This window comes from Herpailurus yagouaroundi, unplaced genomic scaffold (assembly GCF_014898765.1).
Source record: "Herpailurus yagouaroundi ecotype Mexico unplaced genomic scaffold, PumYag 182, whole genome shotgun sequence".
In the NCBI taxonomy this organism is placed as follows: Eukaryota; Metazoa; Chordata; class Mammalia; order Carnivora; family Felidae; genus Herpailurus; species Herpailurus yagouaroundi.
Window position 1 is genome coordinate 12109726 of NW_024412413.1, and position 24468 is coordinate 12134193.

A 24468-nucleotide genomic window follows, 5' to 3' on the forward strand; every position below is an offset into this window, starting at 1 on the left:
CGTGTCTAATTTAAAAGACTGCATATGGGGCGCCTGGGTGGCTTTGTCGGTTAAGCCTCCGGCTTCGGCTCAGGTCATGATCTCACGGTCCGTGAGTTCGAGCCCCGCGTGGGGCTCTGTGTTGACAGCTCAGAGCCTGGAGCATGCTTCTGATTCTGTGTCTCCCTCTCTCTCTGCCCCTCCCCCACTCATGCTCTGTCTCTCTCTGTCTCAGAAATAAATAAACGTTAAAAAAATTAAAAAAAAAAAAAGACTACATACAACCAAGAGAATATTGTGCAACACACGAAAAAAGTCTATAAAAACCAAGTGAAATATAGAAGGGCAGGAAAATGTCGTTAAGTGAAAACAGCAAAATGCAAAGTGCTAGGTCTGTAGGCAAATGAAGGAATTGAGAATGAGAGCAAGACCACTCATTGGTTTGCAGAAAAAAAAACCTGTAAAGGCAGCCTGGAGGAAGCCCCGCCCCCCGCCCGCACGCAGTCTAATGACCGCTACACTTTAACACCCAAAGCAAGTAACCACGGGAAGGAAATTCCACACCCGGCTGCCAACAGTGGTCACCCTTGGTTGATGCATTGTTTCCAACGCCTGGTTTTTACTTTCCTGAACTTTAAAAAAAGTTGTCCCTCATGTCCATGCACTGCTTTCAAAATAGCAGCTAAAACATAAAAAAGAAGAAAAGAAGAAAAGACAGGTGAATGGGGAAGCCTGGAGAGGTCCTAAGTTGCGCAGAGCACTTGGGGAGAAAGGGAGGGCTCCTGATGGAATCTGGTCGGGCAGGTTGCGGTGACATCCCTGTGTGTGCAAACCCAGGGTTTTACTGCAGGGCAGGGGCAGGTAGAGAGCAGAGCAAGGCGGCCGGTGAGCGCAAGGTGAGCCCAAGGTGACCTTCACCTGAGGGACCTTCCTTGTCTCATGGTCCCCGCTTAGCAGAGAGCCTGTGTGCACATGAGCGAACGGGGTGCTGACAAAGCAGTGGGAATGAGGTGGCTCCCCAGGGAAGAGTGGGGGACAATGAAGAAGCCGGGTGGCAAAGGAGAGAGGCAGGACAGATGGCCCTGGCCACCCTCACCAGGCGACAGCGCCCTCGGGACCCAGGTGGACCTCCCGGTTGCTCAGTTTCCAGGCATCCCTTCTGCCAACCAGCCCGCCTCCGCCCTGCCCCTTTTAATTCTGCTCAGAGGCCCGGCGGCTCAGCCTGCCCTCGTCCTCTTGTGTCCCCTGGGGTCCTGCTTCCCCACGCCTGGCTGGGGGCTGGGGCAGAGACCCCCGTGGCTCCTCCCGAAGATGAGCTCCTGGGTCTTTCCTCTTGGAAGAGTTTCTGTAAAGAAAGGAAAAACAGAGGGCTCCGGCTCAGCCTGGCGGGCAGCTCCGGGGGCTTCTGCGGTCAGGCTTCCTGGCTGTGTATCCTGACTCTGTCACCACCCAGCTGAGAACTTGGCGAACCTCAGAAGCTCCCCGTCTTAGCCAGCTGGGGCTGTCCTAGCAGAACACCACAGGCCGGTGCCTTGGATAACAGGAATGTATTTTCTCCTTTTTCTGGAGGCTCCGGCCCATTGGGTTCCTGGTGAGATGTCCCTCCGGGCTTGCTGATCGCTCCCACAGCCTTTCCTCTGTGCGGGCGCAGGCAGAGAGAGAGAGCCCTCTTGTGTTCCTTCCTCGGCTTAGGACACAGTCGTATAGAATCACCACCCCTTCCTGAGACCTGAATCAGCCCCAATCACTTCCCAAAGGCCCTCTTTGGGACCTCTACCGAGTCGCATTGGGACTTCAATCACGAAAGTTCAGGGGACACATGCCAATCCACAACACTCCGTGTGGCTCAGTGCCCTCTTCTGTTCAACCGGGAAGACCCTCTTAGAGCACTGAGAAAGAAATAGAAGGCATGACCAGGGCTGTCCAGGACAGGCGCCATTATCATCAAGATGCCCCCGACGTCATTTGGACCTTCGGGGCCACCGTCTGCCCCACGTCCTCAGGAACATCCAAGCAAACTACACACACACATACACACACACACGCGCACGCGCGCGCGCCCCGGCTCCTTCAACACCTTTCCCATAAGCCTTGGTGCCCATAAGTCCCAGTTCAAACTTCCCGCCTCCCTCCCCCAGCTCCACCCAAGAGGGAGATGTCAGCCTCACCCTCCGCTTCAGGCTCTCATAGAGCTGGGTGAGTTCTGTCAGCGTCCTTTCCAGCTCCCAGGTCTGGGCCCTCAGCTCTTCCGCAGACTTCGTCCTTGGTCCTTCCTTCAGTCGCTTCCAGTCCTTCAGGAGGGCGGTCAAGTCCTGGCCGAGGGATAAGCCCGCCATCGCACTCCCCAGCAAGCGAATGTTTGTCGTCATCAGCAGCGTCGTGCCTTTAAAGGCCCTTTGCACCTGCCTGCTCCTTCGGGCCGAGACTCGGCCAGTGGTCAGGAGACGCTTAGCAGCAGTGGCCAGACGTGGGTGGGCTCTAGCTATCTGAAGGGCGCGGATGTCCTTCTTAATATCCTTGATGGCACTTCCATAGTCATAAGCCATCTTTCCAACAGCCATGAGGTAAGACGCCTTCTGCCCCCCGGGCTCCCCGACCTCGTGGCCACGGGTGGGCACTAGGCTGCTGGCCTGAGCTCGGGCTTCTTGATTTCGCAAGTGTCCCAAAATGTTGATCAAGATGCCGGTGACCCCAGCTGCTGTCCCCAGACCTTTACCAGCAGCGGAGAACATCAGACTTCCTCCTGCTGTTGCCGGAGCAAGGACTAGAGCCAGGATGCTCATGGCTCCTGAGACCACCGCCATGGAGTTGGCCGCCATGTTGGTTTTGGTGAGTGTTCTGTGGGTTGTGTCGATGTGGTCTGCAAGGGCGTGGAGCTTTCTGATGCCTGCTTCCAGCTCCTCCTTCACGACGGGGAACTCTTCCAAAAATGTTGTCCTGGTCCCTGTGGATGAGTGAAATAAAGATTTGGCTTCAGTCTCCCAGGCGGCAAAGTCACACTCTTAGGCCCATTGCGGTTTCTGGATGCTCTCGCCACTCCTGACTCTGAGTCCTTCCTGACACCTCTGTTACCTCTGACCCAACTGTGGAGAGTCCCAGAACGCTGTTGGGAGCTGCTCCTTCCGTAAAGAGAAGAAACACGTAAGAGGGGCTTCTGGAGGGACAAATGTCCTGAGGGACATTTTCAGCCTTGTTCAGAGACACTGTCACCCAGGAAAGGGCAGTGGGGGAATGGTAAGATCTGAGTCAAGTCAAGATGAGCAACATGGGACTAACAGAGGGACCGGGGTGGGAAACGCAGGAGAAAGAGAAGACCAGGTTGAGGGTCCTGTATACGCAGAGGCGAGTCAGAGGAAGGAGGCGCCATATTGTACAACGCAGCCTACACGTCCGTGACCTTGAGTTTGGCTGCTGTGGTGACCTTTGCTTCCACCAGGAGTTGGACACCAAGAGGACTGAGGTGAGTTATCACCAACGTTCTGGAGGTTCTCCTCAGCACGTGGCCAGCTTCACTTGGCCACTCAAACAGACGGGATTGGTCCTTCGTGGAAGACGTCAGGGACAAAGGGACCCAAGCTTCTCCTCCCCAGTATCTCACGGTACAAAGTATCACCCCAGCGGAGTCTGACCTTACGGGAGAGCGGTATCGGGCAAGAGCAAACGGACTCCAAGAGCCATCGCTCCACCAGGGAGGGCGTAGGAGGCCTGGTGACGACACAGGTTCCCCGGCCCAGAGGAGGCAATCAGACCTGGAAGGGACCCCAGCCAAGACCCAAGCTGCCTCCTTTACTTTTCGGCAGAGGCAACAGAAGCCCAGAGAGGGAAGGGGGACTTGCCCTGAGGAGCGCATGAGGTGGGGGCGGAGCTCCGAGAACCTTCTATCCTGCCCATTGTTTCTTTCTCCTCTGTCAGCTGATGTCAGGAACTCCTCACGGAAGTATATATGCTTACACTGTTGAATCTCTCTCTCTTCACACACACACACACACACACACACACACACACGCACCAATTTCTTAATGGGAAAGGTTAAAAACTAAATAGACTCCCAAGGAAACCCCTTAGCGCTAATAAACTAGAAAATTGAGGCCCAGTGATCAGTTAACCAGCAGCCATAAATCAGGTCACGGAGCAGAAGGTTGTGGGGCGGAGGGTGATGCAGGCAAGGAGGCGGGCACTGCCAAGGAACCTTAAGCTTTACGGATCCCACAACGCAGCCCTGCCTGCTCGCTGTGTTTCCTCAAGGGAATAGAGACAAAGAGGAGAAAGGGCGAGCAGGGGCAGAGTTGACACCCCCACTCTGTGCTCACTACAAAGTCACGAGACGGCGGTGCCCACTGACGGGTGTAGACTTGCGGTCCCGCTGGAGGAGGCACCACACAGTGTAGATGCCCTAACTCACTCAGCGGACATATGCTGATTTTCTACCTTGGGCTGCAAGCTGCTGGGGGCTTCTGCCGATGAACGGATAACTGGGCCCGAGTTCATCAATGCAGGGCCACGAAGGGGCTTTTTTGGTGATGTGTGAGCCTTCACGAGCCTGCCCTCTGCGAGGGGGGCCGTTTCTGCCCTTTGAGGCCTATCGCCCGGGGTCATGCACCTGACGGGATCTCGCTCCTTCTGTCCAAAATATTTAGCATAGTCCCTTTTTTCTCCTCGTCACGTATCAAGAGGATGCCCAGGGCGTTTCGGCAGAAGCAGCCTTCCCCGGGGACAAAGCTCTCCCGGTTACCTCTGCAAACCAATGCCAGCCTCGAAGCCTTTCCCCGCCTGGTCATCCACCAGCTCCTGGGCCACCAAAGCCGTGTTCGTTCTGCCCATGGGAGAATGAGAGGTGTCCTCACCAGTCGGACAGCCTTCTGGTTGGGCACATGGAAAGCAAGGTTACTGCCGGTGCCCTGATCCTCGTGAAGTTCAAGGTTTGTGGAGGGATTTTAGACTACATAAAATCGAAATAATGAAAAACTCACAACGTACTAAATATTTGCAAACTACTGTTTGTACATTTTATATCGAGGGGCAGCTTATATACAGGAAGTAGACAAAGTAAAGTCCTCAGCTCAGTAAACGTTCACTTATATACGCTCCCGAGGAATCACCACCCAGATCAAGATACAGGACAGTGGTTTCTGACTTCTATAACCATGGGTCAGTTTGCCTACTCTTGAGTTTCACATGAATGGACTAACTTCTTTAGCTTCCTTCACTCAATATGATGTGTATGAAATGCGCTCATGTGGTGGGTATCACTGATTTTAAAAATGATGGCTGTGGGGCACCTGGGTGGCTCAGTCGGCTAAGCGTCTGACTTCGACTCAGGTCACGATCTCACGGTTTGTGAGTTCAAGCCCTGCATCCGGCAGTGTGCTGACAACTCAGAGCCTGGAGCCTGCTTCAGATTCTGTGCCTCCCTCTCTCTCTCCCCTTCCTCTACTCGCATCCTCTCTCTCTCTCTCTCTCTCTCTCTCCCAAAAATAAACATAAAAAATTTTTTTAAATGATTGCTATGGAGTATTTCATTGTATAAATACACTGCAATTTATTGATCTGTTCTTCCACTGATTGGTATGTTTGGATTGTTTCCAGCCATTGGCTGTTGTGACCGAATTGATTATAACGATGAAAAGATCATTTCACAAGAGAACAATTTATAAGGCCCTTTTTACAAGTTAGATTCCAACGGACATATTGATATTATATTAGTATTATGAGAACTGTAAAAGGTCCTGCCTGAGCATACAGCTGGGATCTAAAATCCACCCCAGAATCGACTTGCCAAGGTGTGAGCCCTTGGGGGCCAGGGATGGGGGGAGGTGCTGTGTCTATCGGGAGAAAGGAGCACTTTGATTGCTTGCTTGCTTGCTTGCTTGCTTGCTTGATTGCATGAAGTTTCTCTCCATTTGTGGAGCCAGGCGTCCTCAGAGCTATATCTACACTTGTTAAGTGGGTGAGCTTTTTCTCATAAGCCCCAGGACACTGTATGAGCCAGTAGTGGTCCTCATCTCACTTATAGGTTAAAAATGATCACTCAGGCTGCAAAATAGACTCTAGACTTGCAAAAGAGGAAGCAAGGAGGCCAGTTAGAAGCTGTTGCAATAGTCAGAGTGAGAGGGGACAGCTGCAGGGGACCAGGCTGATAGAGGTGATGGCAAGGATTATATTTGTAAGAAGCCACAGGATTCATCAGGGGATGTGGGATGTGGGAGAACAGAGTCCCGGATGACTTCAGGGTGAGTCAGGTCTGGGGCCCGAAGGACTGTTGCAGTGAACGTTTCAGACTCACTTTGGGGGTGGGTTAAGTCTGAGGTGCCCGTGAGACATCCAAGCGATGCTTGAGTAGGCAGTGGATATATGATTCCTGTTCCGGCTGGGGGATGGAATGTGGGAACCATCTGTGTAGAAAGCGCTCGAAGCCATGAAGTGGCATAAGAGCTTTAGGGAGAGAGTACCAGCAGAGGCCAGGGATGGTCCCAGGCCGAACCCCAGAGTACCCCATCAGTTAGACCCGGGAAGAAGACAAGAAAACAGCAAGAAAAGGAGAAGCAGCAGCGGGTGAAGCACAAGGAGAACAAGGACTTTGGCATTTTGGGAGCCACGTCTTTGTGTATCCTTGTGCTTTTCAATGTTCTGGATCACTCCGTTTTTCGTCTTTCTCTTACAAAGACATCACTGGATTCTGTTCTCCCCTCTAAGGAAAATGGCTGGGATGGAGAAAAGCTGACCTTGGCAGATGTGAGGGGCCTCCATTGTGGTGAAGGTCCAAGCGGTGTCTCTGCTCTTCTCCATACTCAGAAGGGCAGGGCGTCCGGCTGGGAAGAGACATGGTTTTAACCTTCCAGAAGAGGAAACTCACCTATAGTTAGTATAGAGACAGTAGGGCAGAGTGGGTGGGAAGTCCCCCTCTGTCACTTACCAGTTCTGTGATTTCAAGAAAATTAACTCACTGCTCTGTTTCCTTTTCGTTATCTGTGAAACAGCTAGGGCAATGCCAACCCCAATAAACAGTGAGGAGCAGTCATTTTTCGTGATTAAAATGATGAAGGATAAAAACCCTCGCTCAAGATGAGAACACCCTTATATTGGCTTAGAAAGCAAAGCCCAGCTATATACACTGTTTACAAGAGATCTGTCTGAAACATAGCGAGCCAGAAAAAGTTAAAATGGACAGTCAGAGCAGGCCCAGGAGGTGGCTGTATCTATAAAGGGGCGGGGGGGGTGGGGCACAAGGGATCCATGTCACAGACGTGTTCTGTATCTCACTTGTGGTGTTGACCACACAAATCCACACGTGTGAAAAAAATTGCATAGAACTAAATACGCACACAAACGAGTGGGGGTAAAGCTGGGGGGCTCTGATTAAGTTCGGCGGTTCATGCCAACCACCATATCAACCATCGCTGATTGCCCACGGGAATGCCAAGACGCTTTGAAAGACCTCTGGGAAATTCTCACAAAGCTCAACATACTCTGATCGTACGATCCAGCAATCACGCTCCTGGATATTTCCCCAGAGGAGTTGAAGACTTAGGTCCACACAAAGACATGCACACGGATATTTATAGCAACTTCATTCATAATTGCCAAAGCTTGGAGACCACCAAGATGCCCTTCGGTAGTGAATAAACGAAGTGTGGTCCCGTCAGATAAAGGCGTATTATTCAGCACTAAAAGAAATGAGCTATCGAGCCATGAAAAGACATAGGGGAGCCTTAAATGCATGTTACTAAGCAGAAGGAGCCAGTCTGAAAAGGCTACATTCTGTGTGATTCCCACCATATGACTTGACATTCTGGAAAAAGGCGTAACTCTGGAGACTGTAAAAAGATCACTGGTTGCCAGGGGCTGGGGAGAGGGAGACATGAATGGGTGCAGCACAGAGGATTTTTAGGTCAGGGAGACTATTCTGTCAGATACTATAGCGGTAGACACGTGTCATTATCCATTTGCCCAAACCCGTAAAATGTACGCCAAGAGTGAACCCCGATGCCAACTATGGACTCTGGGTGATAACGATGTGTCAGCGTAGGCTCACCATCTGCAAGGAGTGGACCACTCTGGTCTGGGATGTTGATAGTGGGGGAGGCTCTGCGTGTGCGGGGAGCCAGGGGGCATACGGGGAATCTCCTTAGGCTCCCCTCCATTTTGCTGTGAATTTAAAACTGCTCTAGGGGCGCCTGGGTGGCGCAGTCGGTTAAGCGTCCGACTTCAGCCAGGTCACGATCTCGCGGTCCGTGAGTTCGAGCCCCGCGTCGGGCTCTGGGCTGATGGCTCGGAGCCTGGAGCCTGTTTCCGATTCTGTGTCTCCCTCTCTCTCTCTCTGCCCCTCCCCCGTTCATGCTCTGTCTCTCTCTGTCCCAAAAATAAATAAACGTTGGAAAAACAACTTACCTAATCCTCCCATAAAAAAAAAAAAAAAAAAAAAAACTGCAAAAAAAAAAAAAAAAGTCTATTAAAAAAAAAGAAAAGAGCCGGGCATAGCATGCAGATACAAATAGGTAGCATCGGAATATTATTTGTAACATAAAAAATTAAAGGAAAGAAAGAAAAGGGAAAAGGAAAATCGAAAACCACCCCAAATGGATCAGCTGAGTAAACTAGGGTTTATCTACCGATGAAACGGTATGTAGTCATTAAACCAAATGAGGCAAATCCATGTGAACAGAGGGAAGGATCTCCAGCATACACTGGTAAATACAAAGGCAGGGTGTGGAACACTGTATACTACACTTGAACTTGTGTAGGAGAAAGACACGTGTGTTTGTAGAGACAAGAAGCCAGTAACATTGATTGGATTGGAGGTCAGGGATGAGAGAGGGAAGCTTGCTTTTTTTTGTTGTTTTGAATGCTTATTTATGTTAGAGAGAGAGAGAGGGAGAGAGCCCACGATCAAGGGAGGGGCAGAGAAGGAGACAGAGAATCAGAAGCAGGCTCCGTGCTGTCAGCACAGACTCGAGCCCAGGAACCGTGAGATCACGACCTGAGCTGAAGTCAGACGCTCAACCCACTGAGCCACCCAGGCGCCCCGGGAAGCTCGCTTTTCACGCTACGCCCTTTTATACTTTCCATAGCGATCATTTTTGCCATACACCTGCCTGTGATAACCTTAATTTGTTTTTCAACACTGTCCCCTGTAGCAGGTTGAAGAGCTGTGCCCCTCAAATTCATGTCTATCCGGAACCTCCGATATGACCTCATTTGACAGCTGTGTCTCTGCAGATGTAATCAGTTAAAGGATCTGGAGACGAATTCATCCTAGATGGGGGCGGGGTGGGCGCCCCGCGCCAAAATCCAATGACTGTCATCCTTCCGAGAAGAGGAGAGGACACAAGAAGAGGTGGCGTGGTGACAGAAGCAGAGATGGGAGTCAAGCTGTCGCCAGGCAAGGATTGCCCGAGTCACCAGAGGCTGCAGGAGGTGACCAAGGGGTTGTTTCCTCCCCGGGAGCCTACAGGGGGAGCTTGGCCTTGCTGACGCCTTGATTTCAGAGTCCAGCCTCCAGGGTTACAATACATTTCCGTTGTTTCAGGCCACCCAGTCTGTGGCAGCCTTAGGAAAGGGACACGTCCTTTCATCTCTCCCGCTGTATTTGGTACTTGGCCCCAGAGCTATGTCAGAAATGATATCTTCAAGATATGCCTTCTCTCTCATGGTCATCTTTCTCCCCCTTCTTTTTTCTTTTTCTTTTTTTTTTAAAGTTTATTTATTTCTTTTGAGAGAGACAGCACGAGCAGGGGAAGGGCAGAGACAGAGGGAGAGAGGAAGAATCCCAAGCAGGTTCTGCGCTGTCAGCACGGAGCCTGATGCGGGGTTCGAACTCCCAAACCTCAAGATCATGACCCACGGTGAAACCAAGAGTTAGAGGCTTAACCGGCTGAGCCGCCCAGGTGCCCCTCTCTTCCCTTCTCTCTGCTTCTGAAAGAACTTGGGAAAAAAAGTCCTCCCATACATAGTTTGAAGGCACAAAAATTCTTATAATCCTTTTTCCCCTAATTATTTAAATAAGTACAGATTTACTGTAGAAAATTTAGGGACAAAGAATAAAATTCTTCTGTATTCTCAGCACACAGAAATGACCACTGTGGACATTTTATTTTATTTAAAAAAAAAATTTTTTTTTAATGTTTATTCATCTTTGAGAGAGAGAGACAGACAGAGCATGAGCAGGGGAGGAGCAGAGAGAGAGGGAGACACAGAATCTGAAGCAGGCTCCAAGCCCTGAGCTGTCAGCTCAGAGCCCAATGCGGGGCTCGAACCCACAAACTGTGAGATCATGACCTGAGCCAAAGTCAGACGCTTAACTGACTGAGCCACCCAGGCGCCCCTGGACATTTTATTTTATAAGTAAAACAAGGGGCACCTGGGTGGCTCAGTCTGCTGAGTGTCCAACTCTTGATTTTGGCTCAGGTCATGATCCCAGGGTTGTGGGATCGAGCCCCGAGTTGGGCTCTGTGCTGAGCACCGACCCTGCTTAAGATTCTCTCTCTCTCTCAGGCCCTCTGCTCCTCTTCCCTGCTCACTCTCTCTCTCTCTCTCTCTCTCTCTCTCTCTCTCAAATAAAAAAGAAAATAAGCAAACCAAAATTTAGACTCATGACGTTCATACAGTTTTGTGTGAATTTTTGTCACTTGACATTGCATTACGGTGGCTCCCTGTATTAGTAAATAATTTCCAACAAGCTGTTTAAAGTCTGTGTGACATTCCATCAGACGGATGTGTCATTGTGCATCTGATAAGTCCCCTACTGTTGAATCTGTGGGTTGTCTTCAGTTTGAGCTTTGGTTTTGTTTTCATAAATAATTTTTTGCTTTATGAATAATTTTTGATCCTTACCTAAATGTTGGCCCACCCATTTGGTTATTTCTTTGGGATAGTCCTGGAGGTAGAGTTAATGCATCAAAGATAAAGAGTTTCTCCTTGGGGCGCCTGGGTGGCTCAGTCCCTGAAGTGTCCAACTCTTGGGTTTGACTCAGGTCATGGTCTCAGGGCTCCCGGCTTCAAGCTTCGAGTCAGGCATCGCCCTGACAGCTTGGGGCCTGCTTGGGATCCTCTCCCCCTCTCTGTCTCTTCCCCTCCCCGGCTTATGCTGTCTCTCTCAAGATAAAGAAATAAACTTTAAAAAAATAATTTTAAAAATAAATAAAACACATGTTTTCTCCTCTCTGACTTACAAAGCTAGATTCTGGAAGTTTGTCTCCAGGGCACCATGGCCTGGAACATGAAGCACATTTTCGTGCTTATTTGTGCCAGACCTGCATTTCCCTACTTGATACACCTCTCAGTGATTCTGTGACATGGAGGCTAATATTATCCCGATTTTACACATGAGGAAACTGAGGCACAGAGAGACCAATGCCATACATTTGGTAAATAGGAGAGGGCGGTGTGATCCCAGCTGGGCCTGCAGTACGAGCCTGGAGCCGTGGATCTCAGTCAAGGGTGAGTTTTCTCCCCAGGGGTTGTTGGCAATGTCTGGAGACATTGTTTTAACTGTCACAACTCTGGGGGAGGCTGGCTGGAGGCCAGCGAGGTCGCTAAACAGCCTGCAATGCACAGGCCAGGCCCACAGTTAGGAATGACATAGTCCGAGATGTCAGTGGGGCTGAGGTTGAGAAACTCCCGTCTGGGGCCCCACCCTCTGCCAGCGCCCTGTCGCCATTTTCTGTGAGTCCTATGGGATGAAGGGTGAAGGCGACACAGGGAGCTCTTTGGTCCCATCAGATCCCACCCCCTGCCCCTATGGACATCCCCTTGATGGGTGTGAGAGGGCGGTCACATTGAGAGAGGAACGGATTGCTAAGAACGTTCCAGAACTTATTTCCATTTGCGAGCTTGTATCGTATCGCCGATGGTCTTTCTTCGCCTGCCTGGGGAGCCTTTAGCTCCATCCTGTTCTCCAGTGGCCCCTTCCCTGCAAACCAACTCCCCCCGACACCCAGGCTAAGGAAAAGGCAGCTCACTCTGAACACACAGCTTTGAGATACTCCCCTTAATCTTCCTCACCATCTCCCCTCCCCCCTTCCCCGAGCCTCCCCCACCCCCCCCCCCCCCCCCCGCAATAAACCTACAATCCAGGGAACAAACGCTGCAGGTTCTCTTTGCAGACTGGAGACACATCCCTCAGCGTCTTTTTTTTCTCCAAGGATGACATCCTCTCGAGGGAAACGCCTGTCGCCGGTGAGGCCCCCTAGGCTCTGGGGGCCGGGACCTCTCGTCTAGGGCCGTGGGGTCCCCAGCCAGCGGAGGGGAGATGCAACTTGGTCAGTCCCGTCACCCTCTTAATCCCGTTGTCGTTGAAACCTTCAAACAGCCCAGAAGGAGAGATTCCTACCCTGATTTACCATGAAAGACACTGAACTTCAGATCTTTCCGGTGGTCAGGTATCTGGCGGGACGGGGATTTGGACCCTGGTGGCCCTGGCTCTTTAGGAGCTCTTTTTCCTGAACCAAGTGCCTGCAGCCCATCGCTGGGGCACATTGCCCTTCAGGGCGGTGAGCGGTGCTGCTGTCTCACCGTGGGCTGGGGTGCCCAGGGAGAGGAGATCCCCCCCTCCCCCGCTCCGTCCTCACCTCTGCGGGGCCTCTGGTCTGGCCGGGGGGCTACAGGAGGACGGCACGAAGTGCAGGGTCTCCGGCGGGTTCTGCTGACCAAGGGGAAGCCCGAGCCTCTGCCGGCCAACTCTGAGCGATCGGAAAAACTGGGTCCGGGTTCTACAGGCACAGAAATGCCAACGACTGAGGCAATTCTCCTGGGACGACCAGGGCTTGCTGAGAAGCAGTTTGCACTTTCCCCTTCCTTGTTGCTGTCTTCTCTATGTGCAATGAAGCCGAGCCAGGCGGTAGAATCGAGGGCAGAGGCCTGAGCGCCACCCCCCCCCCGCCCCCTCTGTCCTAGCTGTGAAGCGGGCACAACGGGCGTGGCTATGAACACCAGGACCCCGGTCCAGCCGACCACGGGGAGCGGGTTCCTCCTCTGTCCTGGGCCTCGATCCCCCAGCTGTGAAAAATGGGTATTAAAATAGTTCTTGTGGCACAGAGCTGTCGTGAGGAGCAAGTCACGCGGCGCCCAGCGTGGACGGAGCACGCAGCAAATGCGTCAACGGTGGCTGCCTCGGGTGCTGTCACATCCCTTTTCCACGCTCCTAGGTGGGTGACACCCAAGGTCTGAGGCCTCGTCCCTGCAACCGTGAGATGCAGAGTTCTCTGAAGACTGAGGCGTGTTTTCCGCACTCGTGTGGTGGAGGGACCCGACCCGGTGCAAGGTGATGGTTCTTACGCGTCCCACCTCGTTGGCGGATTCGTCGTTTTCCCGCAGAAATATTAGCAGCGTGTGGCTAGGCGGGGCGGCCAGGGTCTTGAAAAACTTACAAAACTCCAGAAAAAGTGGGAGACTCTGCAACACAGCTGGCCCCGGGGGTTTGGAGATACGGGATTGTGGCCGTGACTCTCCCACTTTGCAGATGAGGAAACTGAGCCCTTAGAAGGGTCACACAGCTAGGAAACAGCAGACCGGCTCTAGACCCCGTGTCTGTGGCCATGGCCTCTATGGCAGTCACGGGCTGAGCTCTGTGTCTCCATGTGTGGGCAGGCTGGCATCGGGGGCCGCGTGGTTCATTCGTGGCGATGTGGCCGGAAGCCCCAGGTCCTCTCGCAGGACCCAGGTCCTCTCGCAGCCTTCCAGAAGCCACACCGGGGGCTGTTGCTGGCAGGCTCTGGGTTGCTGGCACCCTGCCCGTGTCCCCTGGGGCCCTCTGAGCAGGGTGGGACGAGGGGGCACTCTGAACAGACGCTGTCCCTGAGGTAGGGCTGGCCAACCGGGGCAGCGGCCACCTGGCCTCCCTGCTGCTTTCTCTGGCAACAGACCCAGATGCCCAGGCCTCTCCTCGGTCCTGGGAGCCTCAGGGGCCAGGCCGGCCACCGCACTAGGGTGCTGTTTACCACAGCAGCCCTGGTGAAGCAAGAGTCCCAGGAGACACTGGTGGGGGGCGCGCAAGAAAGCCTGTCACGCGCGGGAGACGCTGCTTACGAAAGTTTGTGCCTCCTCCCTGAGAAGGCACGGGGCTGGGGGTGCCTGTGTGTCCCTCGGGGGTCTGACTGGCCTGCACAGAGGCCGCCTGTGTCCCACCGTCCCGCTGGGCGGCGGCCGTGGGAGACCACCTCGAGGATCTCTGCTGGCTGGGACGGGGCACCTGGGCTCTGAGGTGTTCTGGTTCCAGCCGCACCTGCATCGCGCCCACACGGCCGGGGAATAGACTCCTACGTCTCTGTGAGGTCCCCACGCCCTGGGCCCGGGTCCCGTGCTGCGTCGTAGGCCTTGCTCAGGCCCCGGGGGAGCTGCAGAGGGGGTGGCGGCAGGACTGGATGGGGAGGCCTGGGGGCAGCGGGGGCCGGTGGCCTCGACCCCAAAACACCACAGGCTCTTCTCTGGCTCCTGCTCCTGCCCCAGTCCTCTCTGGCCCCTCTGGCTGCCTCCTGCCCCCAGGGGGCAGGGAGTTTTCCAGCAGCTTCTGCTTCTGCCTGAGTCCGGCCATCCTGGGAAGCTAACCCCTGACTCTTTGCTCTCTCTGCCTGTTTCCCTCCCAATCCTGGGAGGCTTCTCCCTCCTCCATTCTCTGTAGGCACTCCCCCAAGGTCACGTCTGCTTCTCTCCGCCCTGAGGACTTCTTGTCCTTTTCTCTTATTCCCTGAGAGATTGACAGTGAAGGGGGCCGGGGAGGGGGACGTCACACAGATAAAGGGGGCATTGGGAAATATTTCAAAAATATCCCCTTTGCTCTCGTCAAAGGCTTGGAGAATTGCTGTGTTACTAGACAAACCAGCAGTGTCTCCCTTTTGTAACCTAATTGAAGGCGGCAGGAGTGCCGACCAGTCTGTCAGCCTGACGCTGGAAGTCAGACCCTCCAGGTGGCCCTCCCTCCCCCGGGGGCCTGGCCACAACCACTGGAGCCGAAGAATTAGGGAGCTGACTGCCAAACACTGGGCTGCCTGGACCCGTGGTTTTATTAAGTTTTTTGAACACAAGCGCTGGAGATTGATTCAGGCTAAATTTCACTTAAGAATTTTCTGGAACACCCCCCGAGGCAGTTCCAGCTTCAAAGGTGCAGCAGAACCGCCAGGCCCGGGAAAGGTCCGGAAGCAGGCGGCCCGCAGTGCGTCAGGAGCTTGGCGTGACTCAGGAGGCTGGTTCCGTCCCTTAACTCAGTCACCGTCCTTTCTTGTCCCGTCAGGATTTGTGATCCTTCGGGAGAATCGGGTTGGCCTCGTGGAGGTCACAGGCGCACCCGTGTTTTGGGGTGCGTCTTAGTCCTTTTGGGGGGTGCCGTAACAAAGTAACCGCAGCCTGGAGGGCTTTGAACCCACAGGCATTCATCTCTCACAGTTGTGGAGGCCGGAAGTCTGGGGTCAAGGTGCCAAGACGGGGGGGATTGTGGTGAGGACCCGCTACGTGGCTGCAGCCTGCTGACTTCTCCTTGTGTCCTCACATGTGGAAGGGGCCAGGGAGCCTCGGGGTCTCTTTTAAAAGGGCACTAATCCCGGCGCGTCTGGGTGGCTCAGTCGGTTAAGCCGCCGACTCTGGGTTTCGGCTCAGGTCACGATCTCACGGTTTGTGAGTTCGAGCCCTGCATCGGGCTCCACGCTGACAGCCCGGACCCTACTTGGGATTCTCTCTCTCTCTCTCTCTCTCTCTCTCTCTCTCTCTCTCTCCCTCTCTTTCTGCCCCTCCCGTGTGCTCTCCCCACCCCCCCCAAAGTAAATAAACTTAAAAAAAAAATAAAATATGTGCTTTTAAAAAATAAATAAGCAAATAAAATGGCACTAATCCTGTTTCTGAAGGCCCCGCCCTCATGGCCTCATCACCTCCCCGAGGCCCCACCTCTGAATACCATCACGTGGGGTGCAGGATTCCAATATGGGAATGTGGGGGGACACAGACACTCGGGCTGTAACAGGCTGGTAGGCACGGAGGTGAGGCTTGTTGGTTAGTGGGCTCACTACAACCACAGGGGGTCGAGAGGCAGTCACCCGCAGGAAGGGGACGGTCTTCCTAGAAAAGGCCAAGAAAGGGTGCTGGGCAGGCAAAAGCAACAGGTGTTTGGTCCATCCCGTCCTCCGCACTGCTCTCCCCCCACACGCCCTCCTTCCAGGTACAGGACTGACGAATGCCTTCCTTATGAGACGCGATGACCCGGATAAAGCCCTGGCTGTCCCCACTCCTGCCCAGGAGTCGTACCCGAAGTCACCACCGGGGACTACGTCTGCAACCACGGATCCACCCAGTGGAGCCACAGGGCTCTGAAGCCAGGGTCTCTGGCCTTCTCTCATTCCATCACAACCCTTGTTGACATTCTCGAATCTATGGCCTCGGTGGTGAATTTAACCACCCTTAGTAGCTAATAAAGGGAACGAGGAGGAGAGGGAGGGAAAAAAAAAAAATCCTGAAAAATCATGCTGACACGGCAAGCAGGGAGTGACAATTTTTGGTCGTGATCTCTTTCCGAAACTCATATTAATACTATAATTATGCTAATATTATATTATCACCAGCTTCAAAAAAATATTAGTAACAATAATAGCAGTAATCATTCTAGCTAGAATTTACTGAGCACTTGCTATGTACCAGGTACTGTTCCAAGGGCTTTGTAAGAATTAGCTCAAGGTCATGGCCAGGATTTGCAACTTTCCTCCTGATTTACCCATTCCTTTATCCCCTTGCCTTCGGCTGGCTTTCAATGTATAGGACGGACTATTATTCAACCTTGAAAAAGGGAAGGGAACTCTAACACACCTTATAACACGGAAGAGCCTTGGAAACATGAAATAAGCCCGACACGAAAGGACAGACACTCTGTGATTCCACTTACATGAGGTCCCTAGAGGAGTCAAATTCATACAGACAGAAAGTAGGATGATGGCTGTCGGGCTGGGGGACGGAGGGATAGAGAGGTAGTGATTAGTGGGGACACAGTTTCCTTCAGTGTTGCAAGACGAAACGCGCTCTGGGGTGGGCGGGGTGACGGCTGCGTGACAACGTGGATGTACTTCCTGCCGCTGAGCTGTGGCCTTAGAAGTAACTAAAATGGTAGATTTTGTGAAGCTCTCCTGCAGAGCTTCCTGTTGTCTGCTCAGTGGTCCCTTGTTAGGTGGGGCCCGAGCTGCGGACAGGTGCTCTCTCTTCCCTCCCAGAGCTGCCGGGAGGCCGCCGGGATTGCACATGGAAGACAGCCAAGCTGCTCACGGGCTCCTGCGGCCCGAGGGCAGCTGTCGGTAGGGATGTCAGCACACCTAAATCCGGCTGGGCCCCTGGGAGCAGGATGCTTTAGGGCCACCGTTATAAAAATCCCAAACCACGGCTCCGGTGCTCACAGCCCGAAAGGCATCTCGGGGAGCCCTTGCTCAGGTGCTGACAGTCAATCACTGGGGAGAGGGAGCCTTGGGGAACACTCCGACCCTGAAATTCCTGGATTCCGGGATCTCTTCCCTCCTCCCACGCCTGCCCCCGGGGGAGCACAGTTTGCCAAATGCAGTGAAAGTTCCATCCCGGCACAGCAAGCAGCTCCAGGGAGAGAGGCAGGGAGGCAGCGGTCACAGGGGAGTGAGGGACACTGAGCCCAGTCGGTGCTGCTTGTCCTCATAATCCTCCAGCCCCACTTCCGGGGTTCCTGTGAGGCTCCAGTGAGTTCACCTGGACAATGGGAAGACTCATCCAGGACTCTTGTCACTGTTACCATTGACACACACACACACACACACGACTCACCTTTCATGGGACATTTGAGAGACTCTTGAGGGCACACTCCCCTTCCTTGTCCTACCCTGAATTAAAAGCCAAGATTTTTGTGGTTGTGGGGTTGAAAGGATGTGCCAGGAGCCCAGAATTCCGCCCTTGACTCCCAGGTACACGTTTCCCCCGCCCCAGCAAACGAGTCTCTGACACCAGATGGGCGACTGACTACAACCTCATTCTGTTCCGACACTGCCTACCCAGAGACGGCATCAGATCCCGCAGGTGAGGGGCTCGGTCCTGCAAGGGTGCCCCTCCCCCACCTTCACACGCCCCCTGCAAGTCCCGGCTGTCATCTGTGCTTGTGACCTAGTGGCTATAGACCGGAGGTCCCCAAGACCGCCTCCATGGGCTCAATTAATTGGCCAGAGGGGCTCACAGGACTAGATCCCCAGTTTACCACAAAAGGATTAACAGAGGAACAGCCAGATGGAAGGGGGGCACCAGATAAGGTCTGGGGAAAGGGTACGGGGCTTCCACACCCTCTCTAGGGGCACCGGTGTCCTCGCTGCTCCACGTGTTCACTCACCTGGAAGCTGAACCCTGTGCAGTTAATTAAATTAATTAAGTGAATCAATTCATTAAATCATTGGCCATCGGTGATCAAACTCAAATCTCCAGCCCCTTTCCTTCCCCCCCAGTCACACAGCCGGTGCCACTGACAACCAGCCCTCCCCTCCCCCCTGCCCCCACTCCGTTTTCAGGTGATGTAGGGACATTCCAAAAGTCACCTTATTAACAAAAGATACCTTTATCACTCTGATCACTTAAGAGAGTCCAAGGATTTTAGAAGCTCTATGCCCAGAATGGGGTTGAAAACCAAAAATATGTTTCTTATTAGAAATCACAATATAACAGGGGCACCTGGGTGGCTCAGTCGGTTAAGCGTCCGACTCTGGATTTCAGCTCAGGTCACGATCTCACAGTTCCTGAGTTCAAGGCCCACATGGGGCCCTGTGCTGACAGCTTGGGATTCTCTCCCCCCCTCTCTCTCTCTCTGCCCCTCCCCCACTCGTGTGTGCCCTCTCTCTCTCCAAAGCAATAAATTTTAAAAAAAGAAATCACCATATCACAGAGACTTTCACACACAAACTCATTCCGTCCACACGGTCCTTCTAAGAGGCAGGGAATCCAAGCCCAGTTTACAGCTGCCAAGACTGAGGCTCATGGGCCTGGGCACCTTACCCAAGGCCACGGTGTCTGATCCCACTAAGTGCTAGGGCTTGGGTTAGAACCGAGGTCTGCCTAGGTCGCGGCTCCCCTGCCACTAAAGCACATCCCAGAAGCCCACAGTGCACTTCTATGGATGAGTATGTAAGCAAGGTTGCAGAAGGCACTCCCAGCGGTTGCCTGGCCAGGCATGGGGGTGGGCAGAGCTGGAATCGAGGCCAAGGGCACGCAAGGGGTGACTTCTTTGTTTTTTTACTGTTTATTTTTGACCGAGAGAGAAATCGCGCATCCGCGGGGAGGGGCAGAGGGAGAGGGGATCAGAAGAGCTAAAAGCAGGCTCTGTGCTGAAAGCAGAGAGCCCGTGCTGGGCTCGAACTCATGAACCATGAGATCATGTCCCGAGCCGAAGTTGCATGCTTAACTGACGGCGCCACCCAGGCGTCCCAAAAGGTGAATTTAAGTAACATTTTCTGGGGTTGCAAGTGGCAGACCCGACTTGAACCAGCATTGGCAAAACATGGATTTATTGGAAGGGTATTGATCCAGCTTGGTGGTTTTTCTACCGCAGATCACAACCCGGTAGTGTGTCATGAGATCAATTTAGTGGGTCTCAGCTGGTCGGAAAAGCAAATGACATGGAATAGAATGGGAAGTATCAGAGTGTATCACACATAATCAGGGGGTAAGTATTGTTTCATGAAAATTATGTACATACCATCACGTACTTGAGTGTGTGTGTGTGTGTGTGTGTGTGTGTATTCTGGATTGCAATGTGAAATGGGTCATAGACAGAATGTTTGAGAGCTATTGATCTAACTTCTGGATTCAAAGGGAAATCTACAGATTTCAAGTTCACCTTCAGGTCCTGAGATTAGGGACCTCCTCATGGTCATAGGTCTCTCTCTCTCTCTCTCTCTCTCTCTCTCTCTCTCTCTCTCCTTTCCCTCAGCTCTGTGTTTCTTTAGGGGGTACTGGCTTCATTCAGTCCCAGTATAGGAAGGTTTTTTCCAGAGCCTCCAGCCTATTCCAACTCACGTCCTTGTGGTCCCGGGACTGTAGATGTAAGAGGGTTTCCCCTCCAGATCCAGTAAGAAGATTCCTTGTGTCCCACGTCCCACTGGTCCCTTGTGGCCAGGGGAATGCAGCTCTCTGTTGCCCGGCCCACGTCACGTCCCCTCCCGCATAGCAAAAGCAGTGTGCTGTTTCTGGAAGTCCTCGTCGCAAGCGTGAGATTGGAGAGAGGAAGAAACAAGGCCCAAACCGAGGGGGTGTTCTTCTGGACAAGTCAACCGATGACTGTCCTCTACAAACGGGTCAGGTGCCGATGAGCCGGCTGTTGCTGATTTGGACCAGGGACCGCCCGGGCAGCATTTTGCAAAGCATCAGTTTGCCAAGCAGGTGATCTTCCAAGGTCGGGGGTGGGATCTGGGCATCCTGTGGGTCTGCAGAGCCCTGGCTGAGCCCCCAGTTCTGCTCCAACAGATCTTAACCATTTCAGATGTCTGCCGACCTCTCCAGACTTGGGCTTCCGAAGAGACAGCCAGTGGGCAGTCTTGCCAAGTTGCTTGGAAAAGGGCAGTCCCTCTGGCATTAAAACCTGACTTCTTGATTGGCTGGGGGTGGTGACATCTTACCCAGAGGCTTTATTTACGTATCCAAGGAACCGCTGGGGGGTGGCTCCAGGAAGTTCTGCTGTGGCCAGAGATGAAAATCCAGAGGCCGCCTGAGCCTGGCTGGGGGCCAGGGGACCCAGGTCTGCTCCCTTCGTGCACTGGCTGTGGGTATGCCTCTTCCCCCGTGTGGGTGGGTAAGTTGGCTCTGGCGGGCTGGGCTGGCCAGGGGGATTGGAGGCTGACGTATGGGGAGGGGTCCTCTGTGACGTCACGGGGAGTGTTTCCCACAGGAATATGGAATGAGCATGAAATGTGGCGGGCTGGCCCTGAAACCTCCAGATCCCTGCCCACATCTCTAAGACGAGGAAATCCCACTGCGTGGGCTACAGTCCTTTTCTTGGCTGTGATTCTACGATCCTTGGAATCTAACATTCCATGGTTCTGAGATCCTAGGAACCGAAAAACGTCGATTATTTTTGACGATGTTCTCTCCCCAACCCCTTGGATCTGATTTTTCAGCCCTCCCCCTGCACCCAAGAAGGCCATCCACACAAAATGTGGGTTGGTCTCTCCCCGGCTCTCGCATGAGGTGGGCCTCGTCGAGGACAGGGTGTGCTTTTGCCCGGGACCCAGACTCAGAGATGAGACTCCTGCGGTGTCTGCTGAGTGGCCCATTTTTGTACCCGCCACTAGGTGACCCCAGTACAGGGCCTGCACGTTTTGTTATCTGCCTTTCAAAGCGATTAGCTCCTTGCCCCATGAACCTTATTTTTTTTTTAAGTTTATTTCTTTATTTTGAGAGAGACAGAGAGAGCATGAGTGGGGGAGGGGCAGAGAGAGAGGGAGAGAGAATCCCAAGCGGGCTCCATGCTGCCGGCACAGAGCCCGATGTGGGGATCGAACCCACGAACCGTGAGATCATGAAATCAAGAGTCAGACGCTTAACGGGCTGAGCTGCCCAGGTGCCTCACTAGCTCCTTGAACCGCGGTGAAGAAAATGTCATTTGCTAGAACTCCAGAGAGGTTGGGGTAGGCCGGGCAAAGGACCGGACTCAGTCCTTGGGGGGAGCAAATCCCAGCTCATGGGCTCTGGTGACAGAGGAAATGTGGGACTGGGAGGGGCCAGAGGGAAAGGACTGGCCAGGTGTGAGGCAGGAGGCTTAATTTAGCTGTTCCCCCCTGCTGTGCATCAGGACTGTGCTCCCCCCCCACCCTGCCCCCTCCCCACTCTTCCTGCCCATGGGTCTGGATCTCCCACGTGGTTCTCAGGAAATGCTGGCTCTGTGAGGCCCACGGCTGTGCCTGGCGAAGGCTAACCCGGGCTGCCGGGACATCCCACACCGCTCAGTGTTTAAGGTTCTAGATTCTCGTTCTAGATTCTCAAATCGCCTGGGAAAGAAGGCAAGAGTTTGGCTTGACACAGAACAACTCAAACTCACTTCTCGTCCCGGGCTATGCAGAGCACAAGGGCTGCCGGCTAGGGGGTGGGTGGATTTGCAAAGGGGCTCAGAGGTCTTCCCGGAGAGAGGGGGAAGTTCCCATGTCCTGGAGATGAGCCCGGCCTTAGCCGAAATCAAGGGTTGGACACTTAACCAACTCTTGAGTCACCCAGGCGCCCCAACTTAAGCCTTTTAATAACTGTATAGGGTCATTCTGTTGTCCTTGTTTTACCACTAAGAGCATGAAAACAGAAGTCTATGACTTGCCCAAGGCCACATGTTCGGCAAATGGAGACTTGGGCCTGAGCAAGGCCATGTGGGCTCTGAGGCCAGAATCCTAAGGCCCAAGGATTTAGAAGGATTCATCGCTTTATTATTTTTTTTAATTAAAGAAAACATTTTTAATGTTTATTTTTGAGAGAGAGAGAGACAGAGCATGAGCAGGGGACGGGCAGAGAAAGAGGGAGACACAGAATCCGAGGCAGGCTCCAGGCTCCGAGCTGTCAGCACAGAGCCCGACGCGGGGCTCGAACTCATGGACCGCGAGATCATGACCTGAGCTGAAGTGGGACACTTAACCGACTGAGCCACACAGGCGCCCCTTAAATTTTTCTTAGTGTTTATTTTTGTGAGAGGGAAAAAGAAGATGAGAGGGGAAGGGGCCGAGTGAAAGGGAGACAGAGGATCCGAGCAGGTCTGTGCTGACAGCAGATGGCCCAACGAGGGGCTGGAACTCACAAACCGTGAGATCATGACCTGAACCAAAGTTGAGCACACCTGGGGCGCCTGGGTGGCGCAGTCAGTTAAGCGTCCGACTTCAGCCAGGTCACGATCTCGCGCTCCGTGAGTTCGAGCCCCGCGTCGGGCTCTGGGCTGATGGCTCAGAGCCTGGAGCCTGTTTCCGATTCTGTGTCTCCCTCTCTCTCTGCCCCTCCCCCATTCATGCTCTGTCTCTCCCTGTCCCAAAAATAAATAAATGTTGAAAAAAAAAAAAAATTAAAGTTGAGCACACCGACTGAGCCACCCAGGCGCCCCGGGATTCATTCTCTTTGCTCTGCAAAGAGAGCAGAGTCGTCTCCTGGAAAGAACGTGACCCTAGGGCGCCTGGGTGCCTCAGTCAGTTAAGCATCCGACTTCGGCTCAGGTGATGGATCTCAAGGTTCGTGGGTTCGAGCCCCGCATCAGGCTCTCTGCTGTCAGGACACAACCTGCTTCAGATCCTCTGCCCTCTCTCTCTGCTCCTCCCTTGCTTGTACTCTCTCTTTCTCTCTCTCAAAGATAAACAAACATTGGGGCGCCTGGGTGGCTCGGTCCGTTAAGCATCCAACTTCGGTTAAGCGTTCGACTTCTCAGCTCAGAGCCGAAGCCTGCTTTGGATCCTGTGTCTCCCTCTCTGTCTGCCCCTCCCCTGCTCACACGCTCTCTCTCTCTCTCTCTCTCTCAAAAATAAACACTAAAAAAATAAAATAAAATAGTATTTAAAAATAAACAAACATTAAAAAAAAAAAAAAAAGAAAGCAACCCCAAGGTCGAGGGAAATCATTCCTCTTGCCCTCCTCCTCATTGTGACCAGGGTGGCCTCTGGCCTCCACAGAGAAGGGGAGGGGGGCAGGGACCCCGTGAGCGGGCCAGACGTGGACTCTTCCCCAGGGCCTGCCCGCCAGCCCAGGCCCCAGGCACAGAGCCAACCAGGAAAGGAAACTCCCTCCCATGATCGCAGTCTGGGCCATTCTGCACAGGAAAGGGCAGGCTCTCCCAAAGCCCAGATAGTCTCCAGGTGGTTTTTCACTGAAGATTTTCCCGGGGCATCTTTGGACCCCGAGACAGAATGTGGGCGGGGCCAGGGCTCGGCCCAGCGTCAGGAGAACAGGCCCTCTCTTGGCGGCCCCAGTGCACTGTGGGATCCCGAGCAAACCCCGTCTCCTCTGGGCCTGCGTTTCTCCCTCTGCGGTGGGTTGACCGTGATCCCGAAAAGAGAAGTCCGAGTCCTAACCCCAGTACCTGTGACCGCGACCTTATTTGGAAATAGGGTCTTTGCCAACGTAATGAAGTGAAGGATCTCCAGAGGAGATCATGATGGATTTCATGATGGATGCCCCAGACCCAACCACAGTGTCCTGAAAAGGAAAGGAGAAGAAGATGGGGCGCCTGGGTGGCTCGGTCGGTTGAGCGTCCGACTTTGGCTCAGGTCGTGAGCTCACGGCCCGTGAGTTTGAGCCCCGGGTCGGGCTCTGTGCTGACAGCTCGGAGCCTGGAGCCTGCTTCGGATGCTGTGTCTCCCTCTCTGCCCCTCACCTGCTTGTGCTCTGTCTCTATCTCTCAAAAGTTCATAAACATTAAAATTTTTTTTTTAATAATAAAGGGAAAGAAAAGGAGAAGACACAGAGACACGAGGAGAAGGTGGCAAGAGGACACAGGCCAGTATCAGAGTGGTGCAGCCACAAACCAAGGTGGAGGCCGCTGGCAGCTGGGGACAGATTCTCCCTCGG

General features: G+C 53.3%; 1 protein-coding gene and 1 long non-coding RNA gene across 3 annotated transcripts; both read right to left on the bottom strand.

Annotated features, from left to right (window-relative positions):
• Positions 1–242: 242 nt before the first annotated feature.
• Positions 243–3657, bottom strand: APOL6 (apolipoprotein L6). The gene is made up of 4 exons (XM_040491833.1): positions 3614–3657; positions 3052–3062; positions 2148–2980; positions 243–1324 (listed from the first exon to the last, which is right to left on the bottom strand). The coding sequence occupies exons 1-4, from the start codon at positions 3655–3657 to the stop codon at positions 1181–1183; spliced, it is 1032 nt and encodes a 343-aa protein (XP_040347767.1). The 3' UTR covers positions 243–1180.
• A 298-nt stretch (positions 3658–3955) lies between these two features.
• LOC121040429 (uncharacterized) lies at positions 3956–14319 on the bottom strand. Of its 2 annotated transcripts, none has more exons than XR_005795287.1 (3): positions 12546–14319; positions 6702–6788; positions 3956–4918 (listed from the first exon to the last, which is right to left on the bottom strand). It is a non-coding gene; the product is annotated as an uncharacterized LOC121040429 (long non-coding RNA). The 2 variants fall into 2 exon arrangements; XR_005795286.1 differs by having other exon boundaries at positions 3956–4838; positions 12546–14308.
• Between the last annotated feature and the right edge of the window lie 10149 nt (positions 14320–24468).

What these genes read in the sequence shown, in the direction of transcription:
- APOL6 (XM_040491833.1), bottom strand. Translation starts at nt 3,657, where the DNA reads ATGGCTCTTGGAGTCCGTTTGCTCTTGCCCGATACCGCTCTCCC. An exon ending in ATGAGAGCCTGAAGCGGAGG is followed by an intron (nt 1,325 to 2,147) that starts GTGAGGCTGACA and finishes CTTTCTTTACAG; the next exon opens with AAACTCTTCCAAGAGGAAAG.